At 37.7% G+C, this 14748-nt stretch overlaps 1 protein-coding gene across 20 annotated transcripts in view; it reads left to right on the top strand.

Annotated features, from left to right (window-relative positions):
- The window catches only part of PCM1 (pericentriolar material 1), an 80607-nt gene that overhangs the window by 33825 nt on the left and 32034 nt on the right, over positions 1–14748 (top strand). For 19 of the 20 annotated variants that reach the window (XM_047854933.1, XM_047854931.1, XM_047854932.1 and 16 more), the window contains 9 exons: positions 111–240; positions 1207–1347; positions 1850–2040; positions 4085–4288; positions 5630–5849; positions 5955–6100; positions 6618–6808; positions 8838–9009; positions 12189–12547. In XM_047854933.1, coding sequence (XP_047710889.1) covers positions 111–240; positions 1207–1347; positions 1850–2040; positions 4085–4288; positions 5630–5849; positions 5955–6100; positions 6618–6808; positions 8838–9009; positions 12189–12547 — 1754 coding nt within the window. The remainder of the gene's footprint in view (positions 1–110; positions 241–1206; positions 1348–1849; positions 2041–4084; positions 4289–5629; positions 5850–5954; positions 6101–6617; positions 6809–8837; positions 9010–12188; positions 12548–14748) is intronic. The other variant, XM_047854938.1, reaches the window with a different exon arrangement.

Raw genomic sequence — 14748 nt, 5'->3', positions numbered from 1 at the left:
TAATAAAAATTGAGTGCTTTTTATATACACTCGAATGGGTACTGTATTAGATCATGCTTAATGTTGATTTATTGGAGTCTGCAAATATGATAATGTTAATTTAATTATAGAGAGAAATTTTATGAGGCTAAACTACAGCAGCAACAGAGAGAGCTCAAACATTTGCAGGAAGAAAGAAGGAAGCTGATTGGGATTCAAGAGAAAATTCAAGCATTGCAAAAGGCATGTCCTGACCTACAGGTAATTAGGAACTTTTTTTTCCCATTTGTTTGAAAAAAAGATATTTAAAACCTAATGTCATTTAAAGTACTCTTTTTCTAGTACTGACGTGATAACGTTTGTATCAGTTTTATGATTAATGAAATGGATGAACTTACGAAAGAGGTTAGGGATCTACATTTACACTGTGAAAGATAGCATATAGGAATTGACTTTGTTACTTTGATCTTTTCACTTGGACTAGGCAGCTTTAGATTCAGAACATAAGTATTAATAACTATTATATTACAACATTCTGGTTTGAGCTTTGCATTTAAGGGAGTAGCGTTTCCATCTTGTATTGGCCTAAAATTATATAAGAAGGCCCTTAAACCATCATGAATTATCTAAGGAAATCAATTAAAAGATTTTATCTGTAGTTTGCATGTTAAATAGTACTGTATGTATGGATCTTTGAACTAGAACGGAGAATGAGCAAACTTTGACCATGTCACATAATCAGGAGTGGGAATAAGGTTGATACAGGAAGGGAACACCAGTTCTTTTTGAGATTTTTCTTAAAATGTTTTGGTTACCTTTATTCTTCAGTCAGGTTTTGTTTTCAGTGAAAGGGAAACACATCAAATTATGTTTCTCCTAACCTCTTCTACCTTATCTAATCCTTTTTCCCTTCTCCATAGTCTAAATAATATCCAGAGGGATGCATATCAGAGTTGGGTTGAGTATTTGAAATTTTCCATGGTAACATTTTATCCTTCTTGTCTCTGTTGTTCCTGAGGGTTGGCTGCTAGTCTTCAGCTTTATTCTGTGTTTCCATCTTTGTTTTCTTATGTCAGGTTTTCTTTGGATCAAGATGTCAATTGAGGTCTGGTAATGACAAGTTAAATACAGTATTAGAGCCCCAGTGAAATGGTGAAATAACTGGTTTTATGAAATTAACACAGTTGCTTTAATTCCTCATAATAGTTTTTACTAATCCTTTTTTAGCTGTCAGCCACTAGTGCGGGTAATTGTCCCACAAAAAAATATATCCCAGCTGTTACTTCAACCCCAGCTGTTAATGGAAATGAAACCAGTACAAGCAAATCTGGTTTTGAGCCTGAAGATCCTTCAGTAGTAGATAATGAGGTATTGTATATTGTACTGTTGTTCCTGAGTCTTACATCACGTCTTAAAGAAGGAAAACTGAGTATCTGTGGAACATGTTTTTAAATGCAGCCTGTTTTGTCTTTTAGTGTTTTTTTTCCTTCCCAAAGTCATTAAGTTGGGATCTTTTCAAAATAGTCTTGTTCTTTATTAGCAAATATTTGGCAGAATTGTGTTTAAGGGCTAGTTACAATGAACACTAATCATTTCTGTTAGAAAGACCTATTCTTTTCCATTTTGTTTGTGTGTGATTTGTAGAAAACATCGTAACTTTCTCTAAATAGTTGACGCAGTGTATTTGGCTACTACTTGTTTTTATTAAGAATTGATTGCCTCGTTTTCTCTCATCACAAAAATATTATTTTAACTGTGGATATCTTAGTGTAAAAAGGATAGAGGGAGAACAGAACTCTTTGTCTTACATTCTTTAAGGCTAAAACAAATCCAAGTATATTATAGTAACTTGACTGACTTAAAATAACAGCTGTGGTCAGAGATGCGAAGACATGAGATGTTAAGGGAAGAGCTAAGACAGAGAAGAAAGCAGCTTGAAGCTCTGATGGCTGAACATCAGAGGAGGCAAGGTCTAGCTGAAACTACATCTCCAGTGGCTATTTCATTGAGAAGTGATGGATCTGAGAACCTGTGTACGCCTCAGCAGAGTAGAACGGAAAAGTAAGTGATATTTCAGTCTTTTTCTTAACATTACCTACCTAAGGCATGTAGGATGGGCAGCTTCATTTCCCCTCTCAGCACACATCTGCTGTTTCCTGGAGGCTAGTGTTTGAGCATCACCTTAGTGGTTCAATTTAACTAAATCCAGCTGTTTCCTGTTCTAACTTCTCATAGCATCACCTCTTTTTTTTTTTTTTTTTTTTTAATAACTAAGGCACTTGATCAAATGGTGATACAGATTTTCTTGAGTATATAAGCCGTATTTTCTTAGTTATGTTTTAAGCTTAAAAAAGCGAAATGTTTGTTACTTTATAGTACTTACCTATCAGGCCAGAAATGAGCACGTTTTTTCTTAAAAATCTCCTGTCTGTAAATTTCCTAATGATTAGTTAGGAAAGGTTTTATTACATGAAACATTTAGATTTTAGGGTTCACATTTGAAATCTCCATATTTAGAATATTTCTTAAAAATTGGCCATCTGTAAGATTGGTTAGTTATCTATATAGGAGTATTCAGAGCCAACATTTTCTATTTATTTTTAAATTTATTTATTTTTAAATTTATTTTATTATTATACATATATATATATATTTTTTGAGAGCGAGCAGGGGCTGGGTAGAGAGAGAGGGAGAGAGAGAATTCCCAGAAGGCTCTGCACAGAGTGGAGCCCCACACGGAGCTCAAACTCAGGAACCACGAGATCACGACTGGAGCTGAAACCAAGAGTCAGATGCTTAACCGACTGAGCCACCCAGGTGCCCCTCAGAGCTAGCATTTTGAAATTCAAGTTTGTTGGGACCTAACCTTTTGATATCCTCAGATGGCATTTCTGGAACATTGCATCAAACCTTATTCTCTTCCTCTTAGAAGAACTTTTCCTATTTTGAAGTCCCAAACTGTACTTTATTTATCAAATTATACCTACAGTGGTTTTTTTCTGTTCTGAGTGAGTAACACACATCTAAACTTCAGAAAAGTTAGATAGTTTTGATCAGCATCTAGGTTTGGGAACCACGGCTCTAGAATTGTGCTTTCCAGGGCGCTTGAGTGGCTCAGTTGGTTAAGCATCTGATTCTTGATCTCCACTCAGGTCATAATCTCATGGTTCGTGAGTTTGAGCTCCGTGTGGGGCTCTGTGCTGACAATGCAGAGCCTGCTTGGAATTCTGTCTCTCACCCTCTCTCTCTGACCCTCCCCTGTGTGCGTTTCCCTCTCTCTCTCTTTCTGTCTCTAACTAAATAAGTAAACTTAAATTAAAAAGTACATATAGAGTTGTGCTTTCCAGTATGGCAGCTGCTGCATTGCCTATACCTATTAAAATTAAAAAAAAATTAGGGGCGCCTGGGTGGCTTAGTCAGTTAAGCGGCCAACTTCGGCTCAGGTCATGATCTCGTGGTCTGTGAGTTCGAGCCCTGCGTTAGGCTCTGTGCTGACAGCTTAGAGCCTGGAGCTGCTTCGGATTCTCTGTCTCCCTCTCTCTCTAGCCCTCCCCTGTTTGTGCTCTCTCTGTCTTTCAAAAATGAATAAATGTTTAAAAAAAATTTTTTTTAATTAAAAAAAATTTTTTTTAATTAAAAAAAAAATAGCTCATTTTCTCAGTCACACCAGCCACATTTTAAATGCTCATTAGCCATGTGTACCTAGTGTTTACTGTATTGGATCCACGTACATAGATCATTACTACTCTTGCCGAAAGTTCTTTTGGACAGCTCTGATCTAGAAAACTGTCACTCAAGGACAAGTTAAAAATTGAAGGGCGTTTAGGAAAAATGTTCAGGGGGTTATGATTACTATTTTAATTTATTTGAAGGATTGTTTTGTGGAAGGCAGAGTAAACATATTCTGTATAACAGCAGTGGAAAGAGTACCATCCATTTTATTACTATGATTAAGTGAAATTGTATAGATCAGTACATGTATGCTTATGTATAAGTATACATATGTATATGTACACATATGGTACAATGTGTGGCACATAGTAGGTGGTAACGTATTTAGCTGATCTCTAGAATGATGTCTTACTTTTTGTCTCTTAATCTCTAGAACAATGGCAACTTGGGGAGGTTCTACTCAGTGTGCACTAGATGAAGAAGGAGATGAAGATGGTTACCTTTCTGAAGGAATTGTTCGGACAGATGAAGAGGAGGAAGAAGAAGAGCAAGATGCCAGTTCCAATGATAACTTTTCAATGTATCCTCCTAACAGTGTGAATCAAAACTCTTATAATGTAAAAGAAGCTAAGAATAGGTTAGTTTCACCGTTTTAACTTTTGGCTTAATTCCTGATGTTTCACATCTTTGTGACACTAAGTGCTTCTATGATTCTCTGAACCAGCGTGGTGTTCTTACAATTCAATTCATTTCTGACACTAACTACTTAGAATTAGGGCAGATGCCACAAGTCAAGGGCTCAGTCCCACAAGATTGCCCTCATTTCAGATGCCAGTTGTAATCCCAAGTCTCCACGTGCTCACACTTCTGTCTGACTTTGCTAAAAATTAGGGGGTTCCCACAAGCCCTATTTAGGTTTCATAATTTGCTGGAACAACTCATGAACTCAGAAAAGCACATTTACTTGCCTGTTATAAACGGTGCAAGTCAGGAAAAGCCAAATGAAAGAGGGCAAGGAATGGGTGGGGCATGGGGTCAGAACTTTCATGTCCTCTGGGTGCGCCACCTTCCCTGCACTTCAATATGTTCACCAGCCCAGAAGCTCTTCTAAGTAGCTGTTAAGGGTTTTTTGTGGCCGTTTCGTCACATAGGCACAATTGATTAAATCATTGGCCATTGCTGATTAAACTCAATCTTTAGCCCCTCCTGTCTCTCAAAGTTGAAGATGGGGCTGAAAGTTCCAACCCTGTAAACACCTAGTTGATTTTTTAGTGACTTGCCCTTATCATGAAACTATCTAGTGCCTGCCAAGAGTCATTAGCTATGGTTGAATGAGTAGCAAAGACCTTCTACCTCTCAGGAGATGCCTAGGGTTTGGGAGCTCTATGCCAGGCACCTGGGATAAAGACCAAATACATTTTTTATTGTACCGTGAGAGTTTTGCCAAGGTAGATCCCAACTAGACTGGATCAAGATTCATAAGCTTTGATCTTTGCTCCTGTTTGGGGGAATTAAGCAAAACTAAAAATCATCGATGGTGACAAAGGCCTGTCAACAAAATATCCATTACATTGTTATTTCTAACAGTAAAATGTTTCATGAATAAAAGATGGTTAAGTAGTTCCACTTGATGGAATGTCATGTGGCTAAGTTTAAAGCATGAAGAGTGGAAACATGCTTGTAATAAAATGTTCATTTTGCAGAGTACAGGATTCTAGGGACACTTCTGTGTAAAACTTAAGTAAAAAAAGAGTGGAAAAAACTTGCAAATGATAATTGCACAAGGCTAGAAATCTGGCATTGCCTTTCTCCCTCCCTCAACCTCCCCCTCATTTTCTATACTTTTTGAGTCCTTTGAACTTAAACTTTGATCTTAAGAAAATACTGCTCTGTGAACCACAGTATCAGGAGTTTTTTTGCCAGATTTTAAAAACCAAGTAATTACATACGATGACCTAATGCTTTAAATCTGTGTTAGGTGGAAGAACAGTCGCCCTTTTTCAGCAGATGGAAATTACCGTCCTTTAGCCAAGACAAGACAGCAGAATATCAGCATGCAGCGCCAAGAAAACCTTCGTTGGGTGTCGGAACTCTCTTATGTGGAGGAGAAAGAACAATGGCAAGAACAAATCAATCAGCTAAAGAAACAACTGGATTTCAGTGTCAGTATTTGTCAGACTTTGATGCAAGACCAGCAGGTAAAGTTTTACTACAAAAGTAAATTTTTTATACCTTGCTTCTAAACCGTTGCCCATTTTTTCTCAAGTCATCAGTAACTGTTAGGACATTTTTTCTTTCCACAGACGTTATCTTGTCTGCTACAAACTCTTCTCACGGGTCCCTACAGTGTCATGCCCAGCAATGTTGCGTCTCCTCAAGTACACCTTATAATGCACCAGTTGAACCAGTGCTATACTCAGCTGACGTGGCAACAGAATAACGTGCAAAGGTAATCTGTGATTAGAAGCAGTAGATCTGTATGGAAAATGCTAAAACTGAGCAGGGGTTTTCTAGTTATCTTCTGGGAGAAAAGGGCAGGAGCAAAATTGGATACTCATACATTTTCAATTCCTGAGGATTTTATAAACAGTGACTTGCCCAATGTTCTCTTTTAATACCATAGACTTTTGGTTTTAAAAATTTGTAGGATTCAACTTTATGCTTCTGTTAGGTGAGTTATATGCTATGTAAATTATACCTCTGTGAAGCTTCCAGCATCAAAAATCTGTCAATTTCTTAGAGTTCTGCTTACTGTCTGATCAAAGTGACAAGTGCACTTCTTGTTCCAAAGGCCAAGTTACTGAAGTAAGCCTGCAGGACAAGCAGATGTTTGCTGTCACTCTCAAAACAGGCCATTTCTACTGCATGTTTTGAATCACTTTTTACATGTATTTTCTTTAAACCTACTTTAAACAGAAGATAATATAACTGACTTAGAAGTTAACTGACTTCTTAAATATTTACAGGTTGAAACAAATGCTAAATGAACTTATGCGCCAACAAACTCAGCACCCAGAAAAACCCGGAAGCCAGGAAAGAAGCAGTGGTGCATCTCACACCTCTTCTCCCAGTTTATTTTGTCCTTTCAGCTTTCCCTCACAACCTGTAAATCTGTTTAACCTACCTGGGTTTACTAACTTTTCATCGTTTGCACCGGGTAAGTGACTGAAAACTTGAAAATAAATGCAAAGTGCTCGGGAATACTGTTTGTCTCTTGCATGGATTTTTATCTATCCCTTCTGATGTTGCAAAGAAAGTTACAGACTTGTCTGTGTTGATTCTTTATGGTGAAAAACTTAAAATGGTTGCTAATGAAATTAAGCAAACTGCATATGAAGATTGCTTAGTCTTACACCTTTGAATTATTCAGCCACCATTTATCAAGGAGAAAGGGGATGATCCTCTCCCATGACTGCAACACACCAGGCACCGCGTAGAGCATGAGGGGAGTAAAGATGACTAAAGCAGCGTTCTTCTAGAGGAGCTGCATGTCTTGGTAGGGAGATTCACAACTAGACAGAAGCTTAGCTTAGGCTTAGATTTAATTTATTTAGCTTAGGCTTTTATTCAGACCTTTTTTCTGCACCCGTTACGTTTCAGATACCAAATAAGTGACTGTGATTCAGAAGGGTAGAACTAATATTTAAAGAAATTTAGAGTCTAGTGAGGAAGCTCAGGGTGACAGGTGCTCAGCACAATGCCGTGGGTGCTGTAGCAGTGATGCAAGTGAGGTGAGGGGTCTGCTCTTTGTTGGGGCAAAAAATTGTCAGCAAGTTTCTTTTTTTTTTTTTCTTCCAGAAAGCATGTTATTTAAAGAATGAACACAATTTATTTCCAGGGAGATGAGAGAGGAAAGGGCTTTCTAATCAGTGTGACACGTAGAGTTACAAAGCAATGAAACAGTAGATCATGTGGGGAATTTAGAAGTGATTAAGTTTGGCTAGTGTTTAGGGCCATCACAGGGGAAGAGTAATTGATGTGGCTGGAGAGCAGCAAAGGCCTTCTGTACTGTGCAAAGAAGCTTAGACTTCCCATGGCCAACCCGAAGGGCCATTGAAGGATTTTGAGCAGGGGGTTAGCATGAGATTTCTATTTTAGGAATATTATACTAGTGATAGTGTTGCAGAGTTTCGAGAGAGGAGCTAAGAATATTGCTGGTGAAGAGAAAATTGAATGCTGCTGCAGTAATATTAGAGAAAGAATGATGGCTTGGTCCAAGGCATTGGCAGGAGGGGTACAGGACTAGGAGCAATTCAGAAGAATTCTAGAGGTAGAATACATTAGGTGATCAGTTAGATGTAGTGTGTCATGAAGGAAATGGAGTTGAAGGTGTTTGCCAGGGAATATAGGAGGAGAAAAGGGTTTGGAGAGCTGGATGGCTCTGTGAATATAAATAAAAAGAGCATTGCATTTTCTTAGCAAGATTATAAAAGCAGTGGCGTTAACAAATTTAACAAGCACTTTAGTTCTTGGGTATAAATATTGGCAACAAACTTTTTTTGAGTAGATTTTTAAGTAACATAATATAAATAATTGCACATGTAATTCCTTTGCAGAAATATACTTCATACCAGTGTCAACTCTGGGCGAAGACTATTCATTCTTCACAAAGTAATTTTGTGAAGACTTTTCTCACCCCTTTCTCTCCCCGAGTTGTTAGTAGCCCCCTCAAATACATCTGATATGGCACTGTATGGTAAAGGGTTAGTTTTGGTCTGTTTTCCCAGTTAAATTAGTGTGGAAAGAATAAAAGCTTTGGAGTTGTGCAGACCTGAGATCTGAACTGCTCTTGCATTTACTAGCTGTTTAATCTCTGAGCCGATTTTCTCCGTGGTAAAATTAATACGATACCTGTGTCATGGCGTTGTTTTGAGCATTAAACAAAGTGACGGGTAAATGCCTACAGTAGAGTCCAGTATCCGGTCATTTGATAAAGGTCAGGTACTGTTACATCTAACTTTTAACTCTGAAGGGTGACGATCATTATCCATTTTTGTATCACCAATGTGGAAAACCTAGTGGACTGAGCTATGTAAACAGTGATTGAACAAATGAATGTTAATGTATTTAATAGTTTTTTGTTTTGGTGGATTTGAGTGGCACATTTAATTAAAACTGTCTTTTAATTTTATATTTAGGTCTTCAGGCACTTTGTTGTTGTCTTATCCATTGCTTTTATTTATTAGGTATGAATTTCAGCCCTTTATTTCCTTCTAATTTTGGAGATTTTTCTCAGAATATTTCGACACCCACTGAACAACAGCAACCATTAGCCCAGAATTCTTCAGGGAAAACAGAATATATGGCTTTTCCAAAACCTTTTGAAAGCAATTCTTCTATTGGAGCAGAAAAACAAAGGTACTTAATTGTGAACATAATCCATTATATTCTTTTTTTTTTTAATTTTTTTTAATGTTTATTTATTTATTTTGAGACAGAGAGAGACAGAGCATGAGCAGGGAAGGGGCAGAGAGAGAGGGAGACACAGAATGTGAAGCAGGCTCCAGGCTCCGAGCTGTCAGCACAGAGCCCGACGTGGGGCTCGAACTCACGAACCGTGAGATCACAACCTGAGCCAAAGTCGGACGCTTAGCCGACGGAGCCACCCAGGCGCCCCAAATCCATTATATTCTTAAATGTCACTTTTGTGATTACATCTAATTATACATAATTTGAAAACATAATTAGGCAGGCTGCTTCTATTCGGCTTGATAGCGTTGGGAATGTGAAACTGATAATCTGATCAGTTACCTCTTGGGCATACACCTACTGCTAACCCTGGTATCACAGTTTTGATCAGAGTGTCTCGTGCAGTTCATTTTGGAAGGAGAAGATGTGACCCATACAGTGTCTTTTGCCCAGGTTTGCTATCTGTCTTTAAGTTCACTTTAGGGCTAGAAACTAATATTAACTTCTAGACGATAGTTGTAAAGTGATGGCTCCTTGATTCATAGCTCCTGATTAGAATAAATTCTTAAGGCCTATCTAAATGTGATGTGGAGTGTACTATTAGATCAGTGAAATATGGTATCATTCAGAGTCAGGATATCTTTTTCTGTTTCTCAGTGTTATACATATACTTTTTTCTCACTGTTAATATTTTTTAATAGAATAGTCTTCCCAAATAAAACTTTTGACTCAAATAGTATAAAAGACTACTTGGTTTGAGTCCGGTTAATCATTTAATATTTTTATAGCTTTTTTTCATGTGTGTGTTAATCTGGAAAACGGTTTTGATAGCCAGCTGGTAAAAATAGCCTTTTTATTGTTACTCTTATTTATTTCAGAAAAAACTTTTTTTTTTTTTTTAATTTTTTTTTTAACGTTTTATTTATTTTTGGGACAGAGAGAGACAGAGCATGAACGGGGGAGGGGCAGAGAGAGAGGGAGACACAGAATCGGAAGCAGGCTCCAGGCTCCAAGCCATCAGCCCAGAGCCTGACGCGGGGCTCGAACTCACGGACCGCGAGATTGTGACCTGGCTGAAGTCGGACGCTCAACCGACTGCGCCACCCAGGTGCCCCTCAGAAAAAACTTTTTAGAAGGATGAAAACTTAGACGTCAGTTCATTGTAGTATTTCTTCTGTAAGAAGTATCTCTTTGATTTTGTCTTTCCTAGCCCTTTACAAATACAGAATTCACATTACTTTTTAGTTATGGATTGGGCATGTCTTGGGCTCTTAAATATTTTGACACTTTAATTATTAAATCATAGATTTTCTTACGTGATGACACAAAAACTCTTAGAATTCAACTGTTTATTAGACCCTGGGAATCCTATGGTTGACCTTCCTGACTTTTTCTTAGCTCTGCTAACCATTTTTTTCCCATTAAACGCCTTATTGCTCTTTAAAATACTCCCTCGTCAGAGCCTAACAGTGTTTAGGGCATAGTTGCCATTCAGAAATGATGGTTGAATGAATTTCCATCATAAGCAATAAACACTTATTCAAAGCTTTAGTGAATAGCTTTACTATTGGAAGGTCTTTACTTCATTACTATCCATATTTTGTACATAATTGATAGTAAAAAAGGATGGATCTGGATATCTAGTATTACTTGAGATATTTGACCTACTTCAGATTAGACCTCCCCAAAATCTCAACTATTATTAGGTAAGTTCCCTGAATTAAATGGCTGGAGATAACAAGAGGTCACATGAAACATTGTAGTCCTGAGCTGGGGTCAGAAAACTTTTCCTACTGTAAAGGGCTTGATAATAAATACTGCAGACCATATAGTGCCTGTCATAACCATTTATTTCTGCCATTTTTGCACAAAAGCAGCCAGAAACAATATGAACAAGTGACTGTGCTCCAATAACACTTTGTGGGTGCTGAAATATGAATTTCATATAATTTGTGACACAAACTGTTTCTCTTGATATTTTTTCAACCATGTAAGAATATAAGAATCAGTTTAGCCCCCAGGCCATCCAAAAACAGGCAGCAGGCTGAATTTGGCCTGTAGAACATAGGTTTGCTAACTTTTGTCTCATGTTGAATCCTATAGTTCAGTCTCCCAAATCACATTCTTCGGAACACTGTTCATGTCAGGTTCTATGATAAAAAGTTTTGGACATCTTGCTGACTATGTTTTCCTCTAAGACATTTATAATATCAAGCACATTGATTGGCATGTTAAAATTTCTGAGAAATCCGGTAGACATACATATTTTTTTAAAACTTAGATGATCAGTGAATACCTATGAATATATTAAAGGATGTCAGTGTTTAGCACACCATTAGAACTAAACTATATGTGTGGAGGAGTAAATTACCAGTTGCATGGACAATTGTTTTCACCAAATTCCAGTTCTTTTTGAACTGCTTTAGGTGACAACAGATCTGTGTGTGTTCCCAAACCCTCTGTTACACACAGCTCTTTCTCAGCTGTTCCTGCATGTGTTTTGGTTTTTCCTTGTATGTCCCATCCTTTTTTTATTTTTATTTTTAATTTACTGATTTTGAGAGAGAGGGTACAAGTGAGTGAGGGGCAGAGAGAGAAGAGAGAATCCCATGAGGGGTGGGGAGAGAGAGAGAGAGAGAGAAAGAGAGAATCCCATGAGGGGCAAGGTGGGAGGAGGGGAGAGAGAGAGAGAGAAATAAAGGGGCGGGCTCACTTGAAGGGAACTCCGGGACTTGTGTTCACTCAAAGCGGGACGGTCCATATGATGTGGGACTTGAACTCACAAACCTTGAGATCATGATCTCAGCTGAAGTCAGATGCTTAACCAATTCAGCCACCCAGGCGCCCTTTTTATTTTTCTTTCCCACTCTTTTGCTTCATGAATGCTAGATCTTTTGTTTGAAACTTTTGCCAATGAAAATGGTTTAATGAGAAGGATGTAATATTAAAGTTCAAAGTAATTTAGCACATTAGCATTCATAATACTTGCATATTTAGTTTATTTCTGTAAAGATGTTTTTATAGCCTGTTGATGTTTTTATCTACCTAAATCTAGTAAACTGTATCTACAGTTTTCCAGTAAACATAGGAATCTGTTGTACCTATAAAAACTTATTTTCATTGATAAGGAATCAAAAACAGCCCGAAGAGGAGGTGGAAAACAGTAGGACACCATGGTTATATGACCAGGAAGGTGAAGTAGAAAAACCATTTATCAAGACTGGATTTCCAGTGCCTGTAGAGAAAACTACAAATAGTAATCGCAAAAATCAGTTAGATACCAGCCGGAGAAGACGCCAGTTTGATGAAGAGTCTTTAGAAAGCTTTAGCAGTATGCCTGATCCAGTAGATCCAACAACAGTAACTAAAACATTCAAGGCAAGAAAAGCATCTGCACAGGCCAGCCTGGCATCTAAAGATAAAACTCCCAAGTCAAAGAATAAGAAAAGGCATTCTACCCAGCTGAAAAGCAGAGTTAAAAATATTGGTAAGTATTAAAGTTTGTTGAGTATTGATCAGTGTAAATGTTAACTTTATTCTGGCATGTTGACATACTTAATTTCATTATAGCTAAATGGATAAACTATTCTAGACCTACTTGAATAAAGTAATTTTTAGTCACTTTTACAAATTTTTTAAATAAAATTTATCAAATAGTGTTGAATGTTGTAGCTATTTTAAGACATGGTATTCTTTTTTTGTGCTTTCTAAAGCTTCTTATATTTCCTGTGTATATGGTTACTATGAGCTTTGAAGATATTGTCCGTATCTTGAAGGTTATTAAAATTGCTGACGTGCCCTACTAAAAGCTGCCGAAATGCCCAAGTTTTAATGTTTCTCTTTTTTTTAATTTTTTAAATTTTTTTTTAATTTTTTTTTTCCAACGCTTTTATTTATTTTGGGGACAGAGAGAGACAGAGCATGAACGGGGGAGGGGCAGAGAGAGAGGGAGACACAGAATCGGAAACAGGCTCCAGGCTCCGAGCCATCAGCCCAGAGCCTGACGTGGGGCTCGAAGTCACGTACCGCAAGATCGTGACCTGGCTGAAGTCGGACGCTTAACCGACTCCGCCACCCAGGCGCCCCTTTCTCTTTTTTAATAGTACATCTTATCCTACATCCAGCACTTTCTGGTTACATCCTTGATTGATTCATTTAAAGAACTTTGGGCCTGTAACTACATTGCAGTCTTTGAATATCATAGATGAAACCACTTTTAAAACAAGTTTGCTCTTAGTCCTTTAGGAAATTACCCTTAGTTAATAAGGTAGAACATTTACCTAGGTTTATTGAATCTTGGCCATTGAGTATCTAATTAAAGTTCTTTTTATAGTGTTAACTGTGTGCCTCTTTAAAAAAATAGATATTCTATGATTTTTTAAAAATTTTACTCAAGTCTAGCTCTAGAATCTGGAATATTAAAGGATGCTCCTTCCACGTTTTCAGGGGATGCTTTTTGGCTGTGGCTCTGAGATGTTCTTCTGGGTTCGGGAGATAGTATTTGGTGCTTAAGAACAATGTATTGAAGGCATATAATCAGAAAAGTTTGAAAAATCACTGTGCACGGCTAACTCTTGGAAACTCACAATACATGCAAAGATACGGAGGTCCTAGGAAACCCTGTAGTAAAAATCCACTTGTAGATATTCACAGCATTCTTCTTAGCCTCTTATGGTTAATGAAACACTTGAGAACTCTGCTGAAAACTATATATGTAAGAAAGAATAGGTGCTCCTTTATTTCATTTCAGTTCATCATCTGTCCTTCATGTCCTTGCCTCCTACCGCTACTCCCATCTGAAGAGTCTGATTTGATGGCGAAGCAAGCAAATTTGAACAGGGATGATATTTTTCTCAGCACACACGTTACCATCCTTGAAAATATTTGCCCAGTTATATAGGTTTGGGAGGAGCTGATTTTATGTAGCAAATTAGTCACTGATTCAAATGAATGAAATCCAACTACTCTGCTTTCTCCAAGATGACTCTTGGTGCCACTGGAGGGTGTTTAAGTAGATAGATAATGAACTGTGGCCATTTTTAGGGAGTGGTCCGTTGGGTGACCCAGTCAACGTTTTATTCTCTCTTACCTTGCTCCCACAAAAATGCTTTTTGTCATGCAAACAAATGAAGAAACACGAACATTTATTTTCTAGTGTTTTCTCATTCAGCCGGTTAATATGAGTGTGCTAGGGCAGTGCTTCTTAAACTTTACTGTTCCTCCCTTGGGAATCTTGTTTAAAGGCAGATAGATTCTGTCTGGGTGGGGACCCAAAGATCTGCATTTCTAACAAGTTCCCATTTGTTGTCCATCTTGGTTTGTGGACTTCACTTTGAGCAGCAGGTTCTTAGGGGACTCTTAAGCCAACTAATGGCCATGTCTACCTAAGCCTAGAAATAGCTGGTATATTTCTATTTTTGAAACCCCTTTATTCTAAGGAATGATGGTTTTGTATATGCAATTCAGCTTTTTTGCTTCAAGGCAAAGGTTGACATTCTGATCCATGTGGTCTCTTCTAAGTATAAAAATACTTGCCAGAAACATACATACACGTTTGTTTGACAAGCATTCAAAACCATCTGTCAGTGAGAGCCCTACTTTAAGGCACACACACAAAAATAAAAGACTTGATAGCAGAATCTAATACATGTAGAGTCAAACTAATAGGGAGCAAAATCAAATTAGTCA

The sequence above is a fragment of the Prionailurus viverrinus genome, chromosome B1, assembly GCF_022837055.1.
Source record: "Prionailurus viverrinus isolate Anna chromosome B1, UM_Priviv_1.0, whole genome shotgun sequence".
Taxonomy (NCBI): domain Eukaryota; kingdom Metazoa; phylum Chordata; class Mammalia; order Carnivora; family Felidae; genus Prionailurus; species Prionailurus viverrinus.
Note: the sequence above shows the minus strand (reverse complement) of the source record. Positions and strands in the feature narration are given on the sequence as shown.